The sequence below is a fragment of the Helianthus annuus genome, chromosome 5 (genome assembly GCF_002127325.2).
Source record: "Helianthus annuus cultivar XRQ/B chromosome 5, HanXRQr2.0-SUNRISE, whole genome shotgun sequence".
NCBI classification, from domain to species: domain Eukaryota; kingdom Viridiplantae; phylum Streptophyta; class Magnoliopsida; order Asterales; family Asteraceae; genus Helianthus; species Helianthus annuus.
Genome location: NC_035437.2, coordinates 36380175 through 36401969, shown reverse-complemented (window position 1 = coordinate 36401969; position 21795 = coordinate 36380175). Strand labels below are relative to the sequence as shown.

Below are 21795 nucleotides of genomic sequence, written 5' to 3'. Positions count from 1 at the left end.
CCCATTGTGTGCGTACTTGGTACATTGCTTTACAATACATTTCATACTATGTATGCCCATTGTGTGCGTACTTAGTACATTGCTTGACATTACATTTTCATGCTATGTATGCCCATTGTGTGCGTACTTAGTACATTGCTTCACATTGCATTTCATGCTATTTATGCCCATAGTGTGCATACTTAGTACAATTGTTTACATCACATGCCTTCATTTTGGTATCACATTTGGTTTGTTTAACATGGAACAATACATTCATTAACATTGATCACGCCGTTCGTTAGTAGGTAGTGGTACCATAGGAATTGACAACTCCCGTTCCTGAAATCCTGGGTTTGATAGGATGGCTGCTCAATTCCCGAATCTCTTTGCTCAATGGAACCAAGCCAACAACAACAACAATGGTACATGCAAATTCAAGGATTTTAACTCGGCTAAACCACTCAAGTTTAGTGGTTCTGAGGGAGCAACTGGGCTTCTTCAGTGGTTCGAGAGCATCGAGAATACTTTCCATCACGTGCAGTGTCCTGACAATCGCAAGGTCGAGTTTTTTTCGAGTGTGTTTCAGAAGAGGGCTCTTACGTGGTGGAACGGGGTTATGAGAGATCAAGGTGCAGAAGTTGCTCTAGCTCAGACATGGGCAGAACTTAGAGCTCTTATGATGAGGGAGTTTTGTCCTCGTCATGAGCAACGAGCGTTGGAGAAAGAGTTTGATGATTTGAAACAAGATAGTGGTGAGCACAGGGCATATACTGATAGGTTTGAGGAGTTGAGTCTACTTTGCCCGACTATGGTCGCCCCACTCGACAAGGCTATCAAAAGGTACATCGACGGTCTGCCTGACTCGGTACAAGACATCCTTACTGGTAGCAACCCTACCACACTCCGTCAGGCGATCGTGTTATCAGCGACATTGACTGAGTTGCAGATTCGGAAGAATAAATTACACATGAAGGGTGACAAGGGCAAGAAACAGTCGTCTGACAAGGAAGATAGCAAGAAGGTCAAAATAAGAATGGAAAGGAATCTGGTTCATCAAAAAGGGCATAGAAGCGTAAGGCTTCCCAAAACTATGCTGTCACTGCCCAAGCTAACCAGGCAGCTCCCAACCAGCCTCCAGCAAAGAAGCCCTATTCAGGAAGTGCACCTTTGTGCAATCAATGGAACAGTCACCATCAGCCGCAACATCAGTGTCGTTTCTGTACTAACTGTGGGAAGTCAGGTCATCTTGCCGATGTTTGTCGGTTTGCTCAAAATCGCGCAGTTCAGAACCCTGCTCAACAAGTTGCTCAGCAACAGGGTCAAGCTGCACGACCACAATACCCACCAGATGCTTGTTATAACTGTGGGGATCTGACCCACTACAGAAACCGGTGCCCAAGGCTAGCAAACCAGAACCAGAATCAGAATCAGGCTCAAGCTCGTGGGCGGGTCTTCAACATGAATGCTCAAGAGGCACAAGCAGACAACGAAGTGGTGAACGGTACGTTCTTTATTAATAATCAGCCAGCATCTGTTCTTTTTGATTCGGGTGCCGACAAGAGTTTTGTGTCATTATCTTTTGAGCCAATGCTTCGAGTGTCTAGAACGAAACTAGGTAAACCATTGACAGTAGAAGTTGCTAATGGTGAACCCATCGTTCTTGAATCTGTTCTTCACAACTGCCAGTTGAACCTTAACGACCATCTTTTTCCTATTGACCTCACGCCTATGCAACTTGGAAGCTTCGACGTTATTGTGGGTATGGATTGGTTAGCCAAGTATCGTGCAGAGATAGTTTGTTTCGAGAAGATTGTTCGTGTGCCGCTGTCGACAGGCGAGATCATACAGGTTCGTGGTGAGAAGCCTGCCGGTGGTCTCAAACTCATGTCTTGTTTTAAAGCACGGAAGTATCTGCGAAAGCACTATGTGGCCTTTTTAGCACATATTACAACAGATAAAGGCAAGGGTAAGTCTATTTCAGATATTCCTGTCGTTCGGGATTATTCTGAAGTTTTTCCTGAAGAGTTACCTGGTCTACCTCCAGCACGGAAGTATTTGCGAAAGCACTATGTGGCCTTTTTAGCACATATTACAGCGAACAGTTCACTGCAAGATGTCCAATTCTACCACATTTGAAATAAGTTCGAGATTTCTTTTTCTGATTAGCCTTCTTCATTTCTTCTTGCTTCTTTGCAAGGAACTCTCTGTTTGATTGTCTCCAAAATTCTTTCTTTTCCTCTTCTTCTGATGATGTTCCTGAAACAAATGTCATTCTTGATTTAAAATCACGAACATATTTTTCATTTTTCTATTTTTCTGTTGGAGAAAAACCCAACCCTTTCTTTTTGAAATTACCATGCTTAGGTTTCTTTTGAAATCCAGAACCAGAACTGTAACCCTTTTTCCTGTTTAATCTTTGTTGTACTCTTGAGGTGTAAGGTCTTGGTTTTCTTATAAGATTTTCATCTTTTATTTCAGAAATATTAATTTCTGTTAGTTTGAAAACCTTTTTGATCATTTCGATTTTAACACCTCTTATTGGAAATTCCTCATCAGAATATAATTTGTCCGAATCATTCAAAGTATATGCCACGTTAAATGTTTCATCCTTCAAATTAGATTTTGATAACATGAATTCATTACTATAAACTCTTTTTCCCTGTTTTTCTATTTGACTCGGAGTGCTGGACTCAGACTTTGACCCTGAACTAGACTCCGACTTTGACCCCTGAGTTTCATTGTTATCTAACACATGATCCACCACTTTCTTCATCAATTGAGATTGTTGATCAGTGTCAGATGATGTAAACGTGACATCAATACTTTCAGGCAAATTGACTGACGACTCTGACTCCCACTGTAAATTTGTGGCCTTTTTAACTCTTTCATCATTTGGATTTCTGGGCAAATATCCATTTTCCAGCGGGGGTGGACACTTGTTGTAACTGACACCTTGTTTCTTACCAGAATTTTTCTTGTCAGATTTTTCTTAGTGTCTTTCTTCTTCTCAGTCTTTTTCTCTGGAGTCTTTTCTTCAGAAACTTTTTCAGCATTCTTTTCTTCAGTTACTTCATCCTCTTCAAATGCATTCATGCCTTCAACAGTAGGATATATCATGTCAATGACATAAGAAGTACATGAGTAACTTTTCAACAAACGATTAACCCTTTCTGTTTCAATTCTTTGTAACTCTCGCTTTTGTTCCAGAGCAGCACACTTCTCGATGTAGTTGTTCACAACTTTCTGTTTGATCATGAACGCTCCCTGAAGTGTCTTCACTACTGTAGCCTGCTCTTCACTTGTATCATTGTACATATTCATAGCTTTGTTTAGAACATCATAAGACTCCTTTAATCTGTTCATGTTGTTTCTTCATTGTTTCACAATTTTCACACATTACAGGACTGTTTTTTGCAACAGCTTCTTCATCAATCTTGAAAGCTGGAATTTCTTTAACTTTTCTTCGAACCACCGGAGTTTCCTCATCATCACTACTGACCGGTGTCTTGATCTTTTTCTTTTTCTTCTTGGCTTTCTCATCTTCACTATCGCTTTCTGCCATCATCTTCAAATGTTCTGCCATCCTTTTTGCATAATGTTCAGTACCATCATCATCACCTTTTTGTCAACTTGGGCAACAAAAGCTGTATGAACTTGAGTTTGGTCAGGAATATAATCATCCCAAGTAAAATTCTCCCAACTAAACCCTTTAGGTAACTTTTCATCATCTTGATCCATCATACATGCTTTAGCATCAGTTCGAATATATTATTACAGTTGAACCCTGTTGATGGCTTCTTCTCTTCTTGATTAACTACACAAGCTCTTTTTGAAGAATCTTCAATCACATTTCTTCCATGTGCAGTTTGTGCCTGATGTTGATGTTGTTGAGATGGTTGTTGAGCAACTTGATGGTAGATGGCTTTTTGGTAGTAATCATTGTTGTTGTTGAACGGATTTTGAGCTCCACTTGCTTCACGATTGGTGCACTCCCTCTTGAAATGTCCTTTTTCCCTGCAACGAAAACAAGTGACTTTAGATTTATCAAAACCTAAAGTAGAAACATTAGCCTCATGGAGATCATCTCTTCCTGTGATCTGCTTGAATAACCCATTGTTTTTATGGTTGGGTAAATATGATATAATACAAGTTTTCATGCATATATATGAAATTGACCCGTTAAAAAATAATATTCCACAAGCATTCATTTCATTTTAGATCAGAAAAGGTAAAAATTTTCAAATTAGGTGACTATAATATCTCGCATTCACTGCGAGGCGTTGGTGGCACAGATGATACCTTGCTGTCGTTTGAAGTGCTATTACCATTAACATCTAAATCTGCCCCTGAAATCATTTAGAAAACATTCAATTCAATTTCATGTAAACCTGACCGAATAACCATTACGGTTTCGGTTCCTGTTTTAACCCAAACAACAGGAACATTGAGTTTATAAACCGAATTAACAAAACCGAAACCTGAATAAACCAAAAACCAAAGTTTTAATTACCTGGTAAGATGCTGTGATTATATATCCACACAAACAAAATAATGTGATTCTTTTGTGTTCCAAATCCTTTCAATGGTCCTGAAAGATTATTACTCAGCATTGTAAGCCAGATAATAAAAAACGTAAAGATATAAAATGTGCAAGTTAAAATAGTATGTAATCACATATGCATGCTCAACACTCTGAATCTGAACTCGAGCATTCTCCAGTTCCTTTTGTAACGCCTCAACCACCTTAGCGTTCTTGTCAAGCATCTGTATCGCCTCTTGTCCCTTCTCAAGAGTCCCCGTCTTCTTCAAAACTAAAACTCTTGTAACACATAAATGATTAATCATTACAATAACATGCTACAAGTTCACGAACATTTGGTTCGTTTACGGGCCTAAATTAAAGAATACCAAATATTCAGTTTGGCTATACATGATTGCTAGATAATGTAGCATAAAGACCTCTACCAGGGAGATTCTCAAAGCTTTCAACATAAACAGCAGGAAACTCGTTTTCTTAACTAAGATTTATAACCGCTCTACAATATATCAAAAAGTTGTTGACGTATTATGCTCTATGAAAAAATATACCATTAATAATAACATATTAACAAAAATACCTTCCGATCTAGTGGGTGGTGCCTTTTTCCATAGCAACAGCAACAGCAAGAAGTGGTAGCTTCATGTCCATGTATGGGCTCAATCGCTTTGCACATAAACTCCCATGTCGTCAATGTCCTAATCGGATTTCTCAAACCAAGAATCAAACAAAAAGGTCAACTTCTGCCTTTAAATATTTAAATATTCTAACTTTCAAATTCAAATTTGAAATAAACAATGTTAGTTCACTATGTTACAAATCAGCATGATGAAAAAATCACCAACAACAGCTACATTATTTAACAACCACAAATCTCATGTGCAAATCTTTACTTTATTAAACATTTTAGTTTTTTAGAAAAAATGTAGCTTTTAGAAATTACATGTAAAAAAACATGTGATAAATATCTAGGCCAGATCGGATCTCTAAAGTAACATTTTAAGGTCAAATCATTAAACTTTTATAAACACATATAACGACTTGATAATGACAATAGCAGAAAAAAACACTAAAATAAAAATAAAACTTACATTGGGAGTGTCTTTAATTTTAACACCCACAAAGTGCCAGTACCTTCAACCTCATACGGTAGATCCGGCCACCAAATGGTAGATCTGTGTCATCGCCACCATCTTCCCCCCACAACCACCAGGTAATCTGAAATATTACACAGATCCGATTCAAATAACAAAAAAAAGATATAGTAAAAAGGAAGGTACCGAGCGGTCAAACCAGTCGATCTGGTGTCGGATCTAGAGAGATTCATCACTGAGGAAGCGTAGATCTTGAAGCGACTGATAAAGAAACCCTAGAATCGCCTGGAGAAAGGGAGGAGATGGTTAACAAAACTGAAGCACATATATCGCCTGAGATCACCACACCATTGTTGGATCTGGTGAGATCTTGCTCATACCACAGATCTCGTGAAACCCTAAATTGAAAATCACCAGAGAGAGAAAGAAGGAGGAGCGGCTGTGCGGATATGAAATGAATTTAGGGTTTAGAAAGAGTGAAAGAAACTTTATAGTGGATCCATAATAGGTAAAACGGGTCAAAGAGATCCGGTTAGAATCCATGCGGCTCCGCATGTTAAAGAAAATTTTTCAACACATTTATGCTTAAATGGTTGTACAATGGGCTTGAAATGCTTGTACAATGGCAAATGACCATTCTTCCCCTTCATATATGCTTATTAGAGTAGTATATATATATATATATACATATATATATATATATATATATATATATATATATATATATATATATATATATATATATATATATACACGCATCTACTACAAACCAGAACTGGAAATTAAAAATTACAATACAACTGAAATGGAAATTATACTATTAATAGTAGGCATCCGTAGTTATGATATTATATATATATATATATATATATATATATTCATACACACATATCATATATTATTATATTATATTATTATTATTATTATTATTATTATTATTATTATTATTATTACTACCACCTCCACTATAACCTTCACGGATTTGGATTCATCCAGAAATCCATATTGCGCTCGTCGTACTTCCAGACGAGTCGCTCTCCGACCTGCCTCATTCTCTCGCTACTTCCAGAAGAGTCCCTCTCCGACCTGCACTCATTGGGGGTGCAGGTGCTGGGGCTAGGTTTGGGAATTGGGATGCGGGTTCCTGGTACGGGTAAGGATTCTCTAAAATTTCCCTAATGAATACATCATTATCATAGTAGGGATCTAGAGGGTCCAAATCTGGGTAAGCTCCTAGATTTGGCATGGGCATGTCTTCTGGTACTGGGTAACGCTGCACATGGTCCCTATTATCATCTAACCATGGGTCGTAGTCTGGGTCTAAGGGATTAAGTGCTGGTACCCTAGGTATCTCTTCTGGGTTAAAATCATGCATTTCAACTTGATTTTCTGGGTTGTTTTCTATTCCCATTGGCTGGTTAGGGAACAGTGGTAGTGGTTGGGGTGCTATCAGTTGCTCCAAGTTAGGGTCGGCTGCTGTGGTTGCTAGGATATGGAAATTGGCTAAACTTCTATTAAGCATATCCTGGACGTGGGCATCTGTTTCTCTTTTAGCGGCTGCTAGGGCTCTCTGTTGTTGCAACTTTTTCATTCGTTTCCTACGCTGATGTGCTCCCCTACTGAACCATCCTCTCTTTTTAGGAGGGAATGGCTCTTCAGACTGAGCCTTAAACACGAATATTCCTTCTTCATTATCAGCAGAATACCCTGAGAGGGCAGGCTATGAAGAGGCACCTTCGCTTCTAGGCGAACCGGACAATTGACGGAACGCATCGGATGGTCCTTGGTCGCTCATACTGTAAACTAAGAAATAGTCAAATAACATACAACAAGAAAATACAATTATGCACGTATTTCCATAATTTATTTCCTAACACTTTAGATAAATTTTGGTGTCAGCAGAACACTTCTATGGCTGAATCAGTGGCTTAGCTCTGATACCACCTTCTGTCGCAACCCCCATCCCCTCTAAAAACCCCGGGAACGGGCAGCCGCGGCCAGTTTTGGTGGTATCGGTGTGTTATCCATTTTGGCAGCGGAATTTACATCAGGACCCTAGTTAGGAAATAATTTATCAGAGTAAAATACTACATTTTCATAATATTAAACACGTGGGAATAATCCCAAGTTTTAAGTACACACATTTTCATAGGGATAAACCCTATTTTTATTTAATAAAACATCTATTTATTTTAGGTAACTTTATTGCCACTTTTTCAATCCTTCAGTGCTGTCCAGCTGGCTTCTATTTGGCTTTCACATTTTGTTACCTGAAACGCGTTTAAAAACATTTTGTTAGTGGGAAATACTGGTGAGTGAATCCCAGTTTAATCAAGTTTAATAAAGACCATTGTACAGTATTGAGGGTGGTCGCGTAATTACATTTGTTTCCATCTATTCAATTACCACCCACGGTACTGTCAACCCGACTTGTGGAAATGTTACTCCTCGCAAGGTAGTAACAAATTTTGTATACAAAACCCCAACATACTGACGATAATTGTAGAATACAAATACTCAATAACTGCTTAATATATTATTAATTAAGTGAGGTTTTGTAAAAACAACTTGCAAAAAGGAGATTACTCACATTGCTGTCTAGGTTTTCTGTAAGGGTTTCCTGGGAATTATCTATAATTTACACAAATGCACACGTGTTAGTATAATAATCCAATATTTATATTAATGATACCCTCCCCGAGATGGCATTCCAACGACTACGTCGGGCAGAACCACGACAGCCGTTACGGAACCCTAGATCAATCGGGCAGCGTATCTAATACGTAACCAGGGTTATGATACTTACAACGGAGCAGAACTTCGTTATTTAGGGGGTATTATACCCGGAGATTATGCCTACTATGTGAAATTTCGAGAGAGAAAAGAAAGTGTGAGCGAATTCGACTAAAGGCTCGAGCTCCAAATTTATAGGAGCTGATTTTTGGTTTTACGCGGCCCGCGTAAGATTTAGCCAAGGGCTACGTGGCCCGCAAGGCTCCCTAGGGTAGGCCCTAGGGTTGCTGATTCGACTCGTAGCCCCCACACGTGACCTGACACGTGGCATCCTAGGGTTTCGTCCTGATCCCTTGCTGTCGCGCCCCGCGAGAGACCATTCAAACTTGTTTTTATTTAATTTTTAATAAAATAAAGGTGTTCGGGGTCCGTTTTCGCGTATGGGTGTATTTTTGGACATATTGGGATATTTTAATATATATTGGGGTGTCATAAATATTTTGAGGGTTGTTATATATATCATAGGTGCACTTCTATCATCTAACTTCTTTTGTTGAAGTGGTAGTACCTTTGCGTATGCTGTACAGCCAAAAACCTTTAGGTGTTCCAGATTCGAATTTCTTCCTTTCAATGCTTCATACGGGCTCTTGTTCACCAAAACTTTTGTTGGAATCCTGTTTAAAACGTATATCGTATGTCTTATTGTTTCATCCCAAAAATTTTGCGGCATGTTCATTGCCTTGAGCTTACTAAGAGTAGTTGACAACATCGTCGTGAACCTTTTTTCCACTACTCCATTTGCTTTGGGGAATATGGCGCTGTAAACTGTCTTGCTATGCCGTTGTCTTTGCAATACTTGTTGAATTCAGCCGACGTGAATTCCCCTCCTTTGTCTGTCCTTAGCATCTTTAACTTGGTTCATGTTTCTGTTTCCACTTTTTCCTTAAAGTGCTTGAATGTTTCGAATGTTTGATCCTTGGAAACTAGTAGATATGCCCACATGTAGCGAGTGTAGTCATCTACAAGTAGGAATATGTACTGCTTCCCAGCATATGTTGGTGGGGATATAGGACCACACAAATCTCCAGAGACTAAATCCAGAGGTTTTAAAGATCTGAATTTCGCCTGATTTGAAAATGGTGTCCTACTATGTTTTCCTAATAAGCATGCATCACACACTTGACTAGCATGACTTATTTGAGGAATTCCATGTACCATGTTCTTTCGAGTCATTTCTTTAATAGCATCGAAATTTAAATGGCCTAACCTCACGTGCCATAACCATGCTAAATCTTCTGTGTTTGAGAGCAGGCAGATTGGCCTTCCAATCTTCAGTTTTACTTTATACCGCCTTTTTTTCATTATCCTGACTCGTATTAGTAACTATCTATTTCTGTCGCGGAGTGTTAGTAAGTCTCCGTCCATAACTACTTTGCAACCAATTTTTGTGAGTTGTCTGAGGCTCAATATGTTACTTTTCAGACTTGGAATGTAGTATACTTGAGAAACAATATTCTGTTCTTGGTTCAGACATTCCAGCAGTATTGAACCCATGCCTTTAATCTCTACGTGCGACCCATCACCGAAACATACTTGCCCCGTCACCTTCACATCCAATTCTATAAAGTGACTCCGCACACCTGTCATGTGGTTGCTTGCCCAGTTGTCTAAGTACCATAGACTTCCATCTTCTGTGGTGTACCTTGCATGTTCTATGCGTTCTTCGTTTAGTAGAACCCTTTCTTGAACAACGTTTTCTTCTTGTAATGCCACTAGCAATATGGGTGCTTCTTCTTCCTCGACGAGATTTGATTGTTTTTGTACGACTTCTTTCTCAAGACAATCTTTCTTAAAGTGTCCAAACTTCTGGCATTTGAAGCACTAGATCTTACTTAGGCCTGTTTGGTCTCTTGCAAACTTCCTCAAGTTTCTAGGGTTTCCACCTCTAGGTTTGAATGACGAGCCCTCATTCTTAGTGCTTTGCCTGTCTTTATTGTCTCGCTAGTTTCTACGCGGTTGGTTGAACCTGCCACGCCCGTGGTTTCCAAACTGCCTTCATCTGCCTGAGTGGTTGTCATGATTTGTAAACATCAATCTATCTTGACTATCTCCTGGGCTTCCTTTCTTTAACCTTAGCCTTTCCTCGTAAGTCTTTAACCTTTCGACTGCTTCTTCTAGCGTCATTGTGTCTAGATCGGAGTATTGTTCCATGGAGGCGACAATTTGAGTAAATGTATTCGGTACGACATTTAGGAGTTTGCGTACCAGAGTCGGTTGACTCAGTGTTGTCCCTAATTGACTTGCTCTTGTTACAATACTGTTTATCTTTTCTGTGAAAGAAGCCACAGTGTCGTCTTCCCTCATTCGCAACAACTCGAAATCTAACAAGAGTGTATGCAAACGAGCCTTTTGTACTCGTTCAACACCAACGTGTCTTGTTTTAAAATTTTCCCAAATTTCCTTTGTAGTCTTGCAACATGCAATACAACGTCTTTCGGTATTGCTTGGAACAGATAAGCAATTGCAGACTTATCTTTCTTAACATCTGATTGTGTATTTTCTGCCGGTTCAATCGTTTCCCAAGGTCCATTCGTTTCTAAATTGTTTTGATGCGAATTGCCCAAACTGTGTAATTTGTCGGTTTCAAGATTAGACATTGAAATTGGGAAACATAACTTTCTTCCTTGTGAATTACAATTTGTGGAGTTGGCCAAACCGTGTAATTTGTCTGATACCAATTTTTTTCCCAGATTGATCTTTGATCTCTAGAAAATGAATGATAAACAAAATAGAATTTTGATAGAATACTGAATTTGATAATACACAAGTGTTTTTACAATGAATGAATTGAACCCTATTTTACTAAACCAAAAGGTGTGATTTGTAGAGACGTGTCTCTTCATGAATGGTTGTGTCTCTTGATCTTGTGAATGTGATTGTACTTGAAGAGGTGTGTCGTCTGTTGTTTCTTGAAGCTGTCGATCAAAGGGTGTCTCCAAGGAGACATGTCGATTCCCTTAGGGGAGTTGGTTACCAGCTTCTGTTTTGTCATCTTTAGCCCCCGAACTTCATAACTACATCTAAACTATCTTTATACTAATTACATAATAATCCCTTGAACTTCAGGATGTGTGGAGATTAGCGATTTCACTTTAAGTTGTAGTTCTCGTAAGCAAGACATAGTTACTTTGTCCTCACTGGAGGCTGACTATATTGTAGCCATAACATGTATATGCCATGGCATATGGCTCAAAGGTTTTACTTGAGGAGCTAGAAGAAAAGCCTACTGAAAGAGTTACAATATTATGTACAATAGTTCAACTATTAAGATGTCAAAGAATCATGTAATGCATCCAAGGACTAAACTCATTGATGTTCGCTTCCACTACCTTAGAGATTTGGTAACCAAGAAGTTGTAAAGTTAGAGTTTTGCATGGCAGAAGGAAAGTTGGTTGATGTTATGACCAAACCTTTGAAGCTGAACACTTTTGATTATATCAGATTGCAAATTGGAGTGAAAGATGTTTAACAAGAAGCATTCTTGTTTAAGGGGATGAATTCTTGTTTAAGTGGAGAAATTCATTGGGCTAATCTTTTATTTGGATTTATATTTGGGTTGTTTTATTGTTTCTAATAATGGGCTTTAGAGCCGTTAGTAGTTTAGTGAATCTGGCTTAAGAGGTATTAGTCAAGCAGGTAATTCTAGGGTTGCTGCTTCTCTTTTGCTTTATCGTTACTGATTTCTTGTTTGTTACCGTTTGGTGTAGTGGCTATATATTGCCCTTGTCAAATGGTATGAATATTCAATACAAACTCAAAGAACAACATAAAACACAAGAGAAGCGACAAAACATGACGTAAAACTTTATTATTTAACCCAAACCGAAAAACACCCCCCCAAACCCTAGATCATACTTATGTAAGATCTAAAATGACATATACAAAATACAGGATCAACTGATAAAATATCAGTTGATCATATACAGAAATATCAAATAACAAGATCCAACACGGGATCAATAATAACCAGATCATACAAGACTGGTTAAAGACAAATACAGAAAGACCAAAAATATGAAGATCCACAAGATCTTCAACAATACAGAATGAATAAATCAACAAGATCTTCCACGGTACTGAAACCACAATCGGACGATCAGCCGAACAAGGCTCACAACTGAACTACATCTGATCATAACCTGAATGGAATGCCCATATTGAACAGAGAAAACTGTGTGTGATTTTAGGTGAATGACTGGAAGAGAATGGGGGAAAATCTATCCGGTAGACAAAGACAAGAGCCCTTATATAACTTGTAACATTGAGAGTTACACTTAAGTCCAAAACAATTGCAGATGTCGATCGCAACCCTCCAAAAGTTCCATAAAGCCCCCCCCCCCAGACTTTCCAACTTCCTCAAATATGTTGCAACAACTCAAACCAACAATAACAGACATATCAAGATATCTGAGCCCCGGTGACAGCCCACACATCTCATAAGCCCAATGACAATAACGGGCTAATAAATAATAAACAGCCGAATAAACAAGTCCAGTAACATTGAACAATAAGCCCAACTTGACATGTTTGTGTTATGAACACTACAATTTTTAACATCCCCCCATTGATTCAAACAGCAAACATGACAACTAGACTTAACTTAAAACATAATAGATCACGCTGAACACAATTCAAACCTTTGTAAACACGTCTGCCAACTGATCTTCAGTGGCATTTTTCCATGATTTATATAAACTGATATGACACATTTACTAAGCTTTAACAGGTAAATTGCAATTAACATCAAGAATTTTCCAAAAAAAACTATACAAGCAATTTACACAACATCATAAAGAAACAAATCAAACAGTAGGATTTCTCTAACCAATATCCTACCTTAGACATACAAAGAATCTAAACAAATAACAACACGAGACAGGAGATTCTTTGAAGAAAACACAAATCTAACAACAGATCAAAGAACCCTCTATCAGAAACATTCAACAAAACAGATAAGCAGATATGACAAAGAATGCCAGACAACAACAATACCTACACAAATTCTGGCAAAACGCACAATCACATACTTTTATACCCAGAAACAAAATCTCTTACACAAGGAAATAAACAAGGCTAACACCACATATAGTCAAGAGCCAATTTTGTTAACAAACCACACTAGACCTACTCGAACTATAAGATATGACAATCATACAAGATGATTCTGAAACATTTTAACAGTGTTGAAGATAAACAACTTATCACATAATGCAGAATAATCTTGTCAAAGTAAGAACCATAAACTCAACAACCAGAATAGTATTGAACAATTCTTCACAATTCACAACCAGGTCTAATATGAACTAGAATAACATGACTCTTCAACCATAAAAACCGATATAACAAAAAAATCACATATGACAAGATTTAAACAAATCTAATTGAACAATAGACTTTGACTCTTCATTCAAAAGAATCAAATACTTATACAACACATAAAGACATATGTCGAAACATTTCTGATCCACATCTGAACAAGAAATCTTGTCAAGAAATCATAAAGACTCATTTGTTTTACCAAAAAAAACTTTTACAATTACACAAAACATGAACCACAAAACTGAATCACACAATCCAAACTAATCTGATAAAAAACAATACACCTCTACACCAGATAACAAACAACATTCAAATATCCTTCTAATTGTAGCTATATATCCAATGATATTGCAATTAGAACAGAAAACCTCTCATAAAGAGGCAAACTAGGCAGCCATAACCTACAAGAGCAATCTTCTACACAAAGATGCTAGCAAGATAACAATACAATTAACACACTCAGATTCAATTTTCTTAACAACTCAGCCAGAAAACAACAGACATGAAGAACTAGTAAATCAGAATCAACTAGTACATACTTAAATCAAATCCTCAACAATCACAGAAAGTTACAATTAAGATTTTTTAAACAATCAATTTTCAGATGAACAAGACAACTCACAAAATACAATTGAAGACAAGAACTCTTCCAGAAACATTTCTAACAAACTAGAAATTCATAAAAGACTACATAACTCAGAACAAAGTCTAAAAAGACAACGAATCACACGATTCATACACATACAAAACAAGTGAGATAACAAAACAACTAGAAAGCATATTCTAATTGAACAATGAACCACACAGTCCATCAACAATACCACAGTTATATCATTTAAACTACAAATCACACGAATTGTAAGAATTTGAGACCAAGACCAAAAGACAATACTTGTGAAAAACACAAAGTCTAATTTGACTTGATTAAAAAAAATTCCAAGAAACACTGAAACATAAGATTCATACCAAGACTGATAAACAAGAAGTATACACTTCTATATTAGACAACAATTCCTGCCTAGACATATAATGAAATACAAAATCACATGATTTAATATCTCACACACAAGACAAAGAATAACAAGACAATAAGACACAACCAAACAAAATCACAAATAACATAATTTGCATTCAAAGACATCTCACAAGAGATAACATACAAGGCTGTCACATATATAGAATAATCTTGACAATACCACCGGTTAAACATGAACCATACAACTCAAATTAACCATACAAACAAGATCATAGACAAGTAGACATCAAGACTACGAATACAAGACATTTAACAACATCAAGACAATGATCCTCAACATATAGACCTCATAGCAAGGCAGGCACAGACATCAAGAACAATCTTGATAGAACAATTGATAAAAGAACACTCAAACCACATGGTTCGACTAATCATACCATATTCATACCTCACAAAAACAATAAGACATACGGACTATGCACAGGAGACACTTTGACAGTCCAAAAAATAGAATCAAATCACATGATCCAAACCAAATATTCACACAAGCCAACACATTAAGAAACAGATAACATGATAGCTTAAAGCATACACAATTAGTGTGAAATCATCATAATATGCATATCTTAAGGAAGATGTAAGAACATGTAATCAACACAATACCACATTAATCCTAGTTTAACTAAATGTCAAAAAATATAAACCACCCAAGGATTAAATTTTATCAACAAATAATACTCTTGAGCAATTAAGATCTTCTAACTTTATCAACCAAAACCAAGAAAAAACTAACATAAGATTATATTTGTTTAAAAACATACTAGTTATTTACTTGATTAAGAGAGATTAGAACATCTTCAAAGCATACAGATAAGATTGCTATATGACCTCTCAATCCTATTCAGAAAAATACACAACCCTAGACATATAAACCACATATTGACCCTTGTTTTTATCTATATATTTGTTAGATCAAACAAGAAGACACACATAGAGCAATCAACAACAAATTAAAATAAGAACAATGGCAAAAAAATTATTATGTGATGCAACCAAGACCAACAAGCACTAGACTAACACACTTCACCAACTGAATAACATGATCAGTATAAAGAGCAAAACTAAACCATCAATAAAAAAACTACACAAATAGATCAAGACTTTGAACACAAACCTTTTTTTATGAACAGTAAAAGAATCAAAGTTCCATTCAACAATTTTAATAGTCATATAGGAACCGATTTTAAAACCCCCTTTACCATAAACCACATAACATTTGAAAAAAATACAACTCATATGACAGACAGACATTCCAATTGTTCTCAACAAGATACATTGAGCAATCAGACAATAAGAATCTTCATATAACAAATAACAATCAGCACACACAATAGAAAACACCTAACATAGAGTTTATGAACATAAGATCTATACTAATGCTTTCATGGATCTTTTCAAAAAAACAACTAGCATTTTAAACCAAGACAAAAACAAACAAACGAAAACTATATAAACAGGATAACACAAGGTAACAGACAAACAACTAACCACAAAGGAAATTAACCAAAAAAGACGCAAAACCCTAAGGCGAAGTTGTATCAGTGTCCAGATTCCAGGTTCATCACTTAAAGTGCCTGGACATGTCTTTATACAGGAGCCACTCTCTAACATATGAGAAAACAAGAGAAAAAAAAAACATCTACAAAACCAGATTGAAATCAGATATACAACATAACAACGGCAACAAATAGAAATAGACAACCAAGAATTCACAATAAATGAACAATCAGACAGGTGCCGGTCCTCACTACCCTCAACTAACTCAATCAACAAAACAAAAAAGAACAAAATTAGAAAAATCTTACAGAGGGTGCATTTTACTTGAAAGAGATTAGAACTGTAATTTTCTAGAACTACAAGAACTGATCAAGCCAAAGTCAAATACCCCTAGTTAGTTTGCCCTGAAACTTCTAGGGTTTCAAAGACTAACACGGGCCTTCTTCTCAACTTCAAACAAACCCTAATTAGGGTTTGTATGACACCAACAACAGAATAGATCTCATCAGACTCGTTCCTGCACACACTCCAAGAAACAATCAAAAAACGAAAACACACAATGAAGACAATCAGAGAAACACATCTAAAACTTATATCACAGCGGAAACTCCCAAAGAACAGACTCACGAGCTAACACATAGCTCTGATACCATGTCAAATGGTATGAATATTCAATACAAACTCAAAGAACAACATAAAACACAAGAGAAGCGACAAAACGTGACGTAAAGCTTTATTATTTAACCCAAACCGAAAAACACCCCCCAAACCCTAGATCTTACTTATATAAGATCTAAAACGACATATACAAAATACAGAAATATCAAATAACAAGATCCAACATGGGATCAACAATAACCAAATCATACAAGACTGGTTAAAGACAAATATAGAAAGACCAAAAATATGAAGATCCACAAGATCTTCAACAATACAGAATGAATAAATCAATAAGATCTTCCACGGTATTGAAACCACAATCAGACTATCAGCCGAACAAGGCTCACAACTGAACTACATCTAATCATAACCTGAATGGAATGCCCATCTTGAACAGAGAAAACTGTGTGTGATTTTAGGTGAATGACTGGAAGAGAATGGGGGGAAATCTATCCGGTAGACAAAGACAAGAACCCTTATATAACCTGTAACATTGAGAGTTACACTTAAGTCCAAAACAATTGCAGATGACGATCGCAACCCTCCAAAAGTTCCATAAAGCCCCCCAGATTTTCCAACTTCCTCAAATATGTTGCAACAACTCAAACCAACTATAACAGACATATCAAGATACCTGAGCCCATGTGACAGCCCACACATCTCATAAGCCCAATGACAATAACAGGCTAATAAACAACAAACAGCCGAATAAACAACAAACAGCCGAATAAACAAGTCCAGCAACATTGAATAATAAGCCCAACTTGACATGTTTGTGTTATGAACACTACTATTTTTAACAGCCCTTCTGATACATGAATAAATCATCAGTTTTTAGAGCATTTTTGTTTGTGATATCACCTTGAGTTCTTTCATAATTTTTCTGTACCTCACGCTCAAAGAGTAGAGAGAAAATAAATAAATCAGTACAAGCATGAATATAAATTTTATTATCAATAGATAGGATCATAGGAATGATAAATTACAACTTTTTTTCTATTTTTGTTCTATCTACAAAAAATGCCAACAGAAATTAATGACGTAAATGGATTTTTCCCTCTCCACAAAAGAAAAGAACTTTCTTTTTAAATGGGGTACTAAACGTTCCATTTTTATTAACTCACATGCAAATTCATGATTTGACATGCAAATACGCAAAAATAAAAAAATAAATATCAATGTAAGTTACACTAATTTCCCAAGTCGAACCACTGTAGGACTATGTGGTGGTCAAATGGCGGTCCGGGGTGGTGGCGTGTAATTCGATCGCGCATCATAGAGTGTGTGTTCACTTGTGAAAGTCAGAATGCACCATGTTATGCATGAAATTTAAATCACCAAAAATAAAATCATCACCACCATTGTAACCACCAAAATCCGCGCTCCCGAAATGCGTCTGAATCTCCTCTGGGAAGTTGTTGTTGCCTAGCGGTGCAACGGTTGAATCAGAAGATGTTGAGTTGAACTCGACCGCGGTAGTCATCTCCATCATCTCTTTGAACTTAGAAGATTGTAGCAAGAGTCCTAGGGCTGAGGTGGCAGTAGTTGACCGGGAGGAATATGTCATTGTGGTCTCAACAGTGGGTGATATCATGGGTGATGGTGGTTTAGGTTGTTGGTTTTCATGGTGGTTTGGGAGGTACTTTAGTCCTGGGTCCTCATGGTTAGTTTTTGGTGGTAAAGTAGCATTAATAATATCGATATTAGGGTTTGGTGGTCCGTTAGTAGTGGTGTTGTTGTCTGGCCTTAGCCATTTGATGTAGCGACTGAGGTCAAAGTTTGTAACCGCATTAAGTCCACGGTACTCGATTGCTGCCATGTCATACGCCACCGCTGCTTCTTCTTGTGTGGCTGCATGAATATATATAATTAATTATGTGATATTATACACAGTTACACACACATACATGTTATACTTATAACAAAGCGTATACTTTTATAAGATTGTAACAATCGTATAAGAGTATACGCTTTGTTATAAATATAAAGCCCGTATAGGGAAGTAGGGACTAGGGAACTATATGGTAAGTTAAACATTCGTATTAAACACTGCATGATGAGTTAGACGTTTATACCGGCACTTTATGATAAATTATTAGTCTGTATATGGACCAAATGTCATGGCATATGCCTATACATATTGTTGATTAATATTAGTATTGATGAATTAATATGATGGTTAAGAGGGGTGTGCATGAAATGAAATATCTTGTTTTTGTTGTACGTATATATAGAAACCCTTTTATCTAATTAGACTTGAACCGTATTTTATCTACCTAAAATATTAAAGCTCATAATGTTTGAAATATTATAACAACAATATCAGTTATTTAAAGTGAACTAAACAACAAATAAACTAAATTAGATGAAGGTTCCCAAAAGGGACTTCGCCACGTCAAGTTATTTTATATTACCTGGAAACTCAAATAAAATATAACTTATTGTACTTATTTACATATGTTAAACATTAAATTGTATATTCAAGTAATAATTTAATTATAAAATGTTGATATCAAAAGTGACACATGATTAAAAAAATATATGGAATTTTTTACAAGGTATACATGTAATACAATGATTTTGGCATTTAATTATAAAATGTTGATATCAAAAAACTCCCCAAACCATAGGGATCATTTTGGCTATTTACTTGAATTTAAGTCGTTAAAATGAGATAAATTTTTTGGTGCTATTTTCAACTTTTACCCTCAAAAAATTAATTTTATGGTGTATTTTGGTGTTATTAACAACTTTTACCGTCAATAAATCAATTTTCATTTAATGGTGCTTTGTAATATACTTTTTTGGTGGTCACTTTATTTATTAGTGTGGTAACTTTGTTATTTGATGCTTTGTATTATAAGATAGTATCAAAAAAATGAAATTGACACCATCAAAAAATTGGTTTTGTACTAGTGTTACTTACCGTATGTTCCGAGATAAAGATATTTGTTTCCAAAAACTCGGCCTATTCGTGCTTCCCATCTTCCATTGTGATGGTGCCTGTTTGTCGACGGATATATGTCAAACACAGGAAACAAATTAATCAAAAGTAATATAAATTGTTAGCTAAATAATGGAAAATTAAATTATTTTGTTTCGTAACATATCGGTTAGAAGGCAACTTATTTGTTAAATTATCTGTTTTTTATAAGAAAAAATCATCTAATAGAGTCAGATTTCTATATTTATTACTATATTTTTCTAAAGGCAACATATGTGATGGAAAATTACCTTGCAACTCCTCTATATTTTGAAACTCCTCGGGAAAATCCGCTGCTTTTTCTACATTAGAAAAAAAAAAACAAAAAAAAAAAAAAAACAAATACGTCAAACAATTTAGCTCAAAATATTTATCACGCTTTGTTGTTTTTTATGCAAAGTTCGAGTTTTAGACGAAAATACCTTCTTAAGGATCCAATATATTCCTCCCTTGACTGACCTTCCATTTGTTTCAGTTCCTCATGGTATGTCATTAACTATAAAATATAAAAGTAAAAAACTTACAATATCAACAAACAAGAAAAGATTTATAAAAGAAGAAGCGAAATAATTTTACTATAAAATCATGATGTAAAAACTATTATATTTTCCTGTTAATTTAAATAATTTATTATAGGACACACAAACACAATAGTTCATAAATTACCGGAAAGTTTAAGATGGTATCAGGACCCCAATACTTGAGTGCTGCTAAGTCGTAAGCGTGAGCAGCAGCATCTTCATCGTCATAAGCACCTAAATTAAAGAATTAAAATTCGTGAATAACTTATATATAACAATTACAAATAACGTTTTTCTATCAGCAGCAATAACAATTACAAATAACTTCTATTTATTTCTAATATATGACTAAATACGTATGTAAACTTACCAAGATAAACTGATATTGCATCAGAGTTGCACCAAATTATACACCATTGTGAAAAATGCATCAAGAACAAGAACAACAAATGCATTAGTTTCTAGTTTTAAGTTTATTTTGAAGTACACAAGAATAAAATATCACTAATAAATTAAAAAAAACCAACCTTGCCGGCCTTTCTTGTTTTGAGACTCGTTCCAACAGTTCTTGTCCCATAAATGAGCTTCATATCTTCCGGTCCATCGATGCCTAAACCCAAAAAAAAAAAAAAAAAAAAAAAAAAAGCCTGTTAGAAGTTTAACTAGTAAACTTTTCTAAAGGAAGTAATAAACCATAGATAAACAACCAGACCTAGTAACGCCACGGTAAATTGAGCTACGTCGAGGAGGTGAGTCACGAGGTACAGTTTTACGAGTCCGTTTTGGCTTGGTGATAGCTACAGAATCCGTGTTCATCTTTGTCTCCTCAGCAATCTTCACACGTTGTTTCAGTGTTAACTTCGTCATTTATTCTATTTTTCAAGACCAGATTAACCTAAATAGAATGTCAACTTGAGAAAAGATTTAATTAGACCAATTGGTGAGTTGCTGGCTTTTATAAAGCAGTAGAGGATAGAGTATTAGCAGCCGGCGAGCAACGGCACAATGTGTTACATTCTAATTATTTGTTTTCATGTTTTATTTTGTTTTATATTTTGTTTGGATGAACAGAAGCATGAATATATTAGTTGCTCACTTTATAATAATACTGATTTATTAGCTTGCTGTTGATTAACTAATAAGATTTATTAGCTGCTGTTAGTTAAATAATATGTAGTAAAATTATAAGTAAGATTTATTAGCTGCAATTCTTAGGCATTTACAATGTTTTTGGTCGTATTAGATTGTTTATTTTTTTGTTATTAGTATAATACCGTTTCCTTTCGAAGTAGCTTTACATTACATCTGTCAAATTAATATAAAAATATTTTTCTCCTTTTAAATTTCTTGTCTCATCAAACCGTTTGTCTAAA

General features: G+C 36.0%; 1 protein-coding gene and 1 long non-coding RNA gene across 2 annotated transcripts; both read right to left on the bottom strand.

The window, feature by feature from the left end:
- Window positions 1–5695: 5695 nt before the first annotated feature.
- Window positions 5696–6055, bottom strand: LOC118492049. The gene is made up of 2 exons (XR_004892497.1): window positions 5813–6055; window positions 5696–5737 (listed from the first exon to the last, which is right to left on the bottom strand). It is a non-coding gene; the product is annotated as an uncharacterized LOC118492049 (long non-coding RNA).
- An 11794-nt stretch (window positions 6056–17849) lies between these two features.
- On the bottom strand, window positions 17850–21289 carry LOC110942994 (AP2-like ethylene-responsive transcription factor At1g16060). The gene is made up of 8 exons (XM_022184754.2): window positions 21135–21289; window positions 20950–21032; window positions 20793–20801; window positions 20568–20656; window positions 20324–20397; window positions 20153–20203; window positions 19845–19921; window positions 17850–18769 (listed from the first exon to the last, which is right to left on the bottom strand). The coding sequence occupies exons 1-8, from the start codon at window positions 21287–21289 to the stop codon at window positions 18207–18209; spliced, it is 1101 nt and encodes a 366-aa protein (XP_022040446.1). The 3' UTR covers window positions 17850–18206.
- Window positions 21290–21795: the final 506 nt, after the last annotated feature.

What these genes read in the sequence shown, in the direction of transcription:
- LOC110942994 (XM_022184754.2), bottom strand. Translation starts at nt 21,289, where the DNA reads ATGACGAAGTTAACACTGAAACAACGTGTGAAGATTGCTGAGGAGACA. An exon ending in ATTTACCGTGGCGTTACTAG is followed by an intron (nt 21,033 to 21,134) that starts GTCTGGTTGTTT and finishes TTTTGGGTTTAG; the next exon opens with GCATCGATGGACCGGAAGAT. An exon ending in TATATTGGATCCTTAAGAAG is followed by an intron (nt 20,204 to 20,323) that starts GTATTTTCGTCT and finishes TTTCTAATGTAG; the next exon opens with AAAAAGCAGCGGATTTTCCC.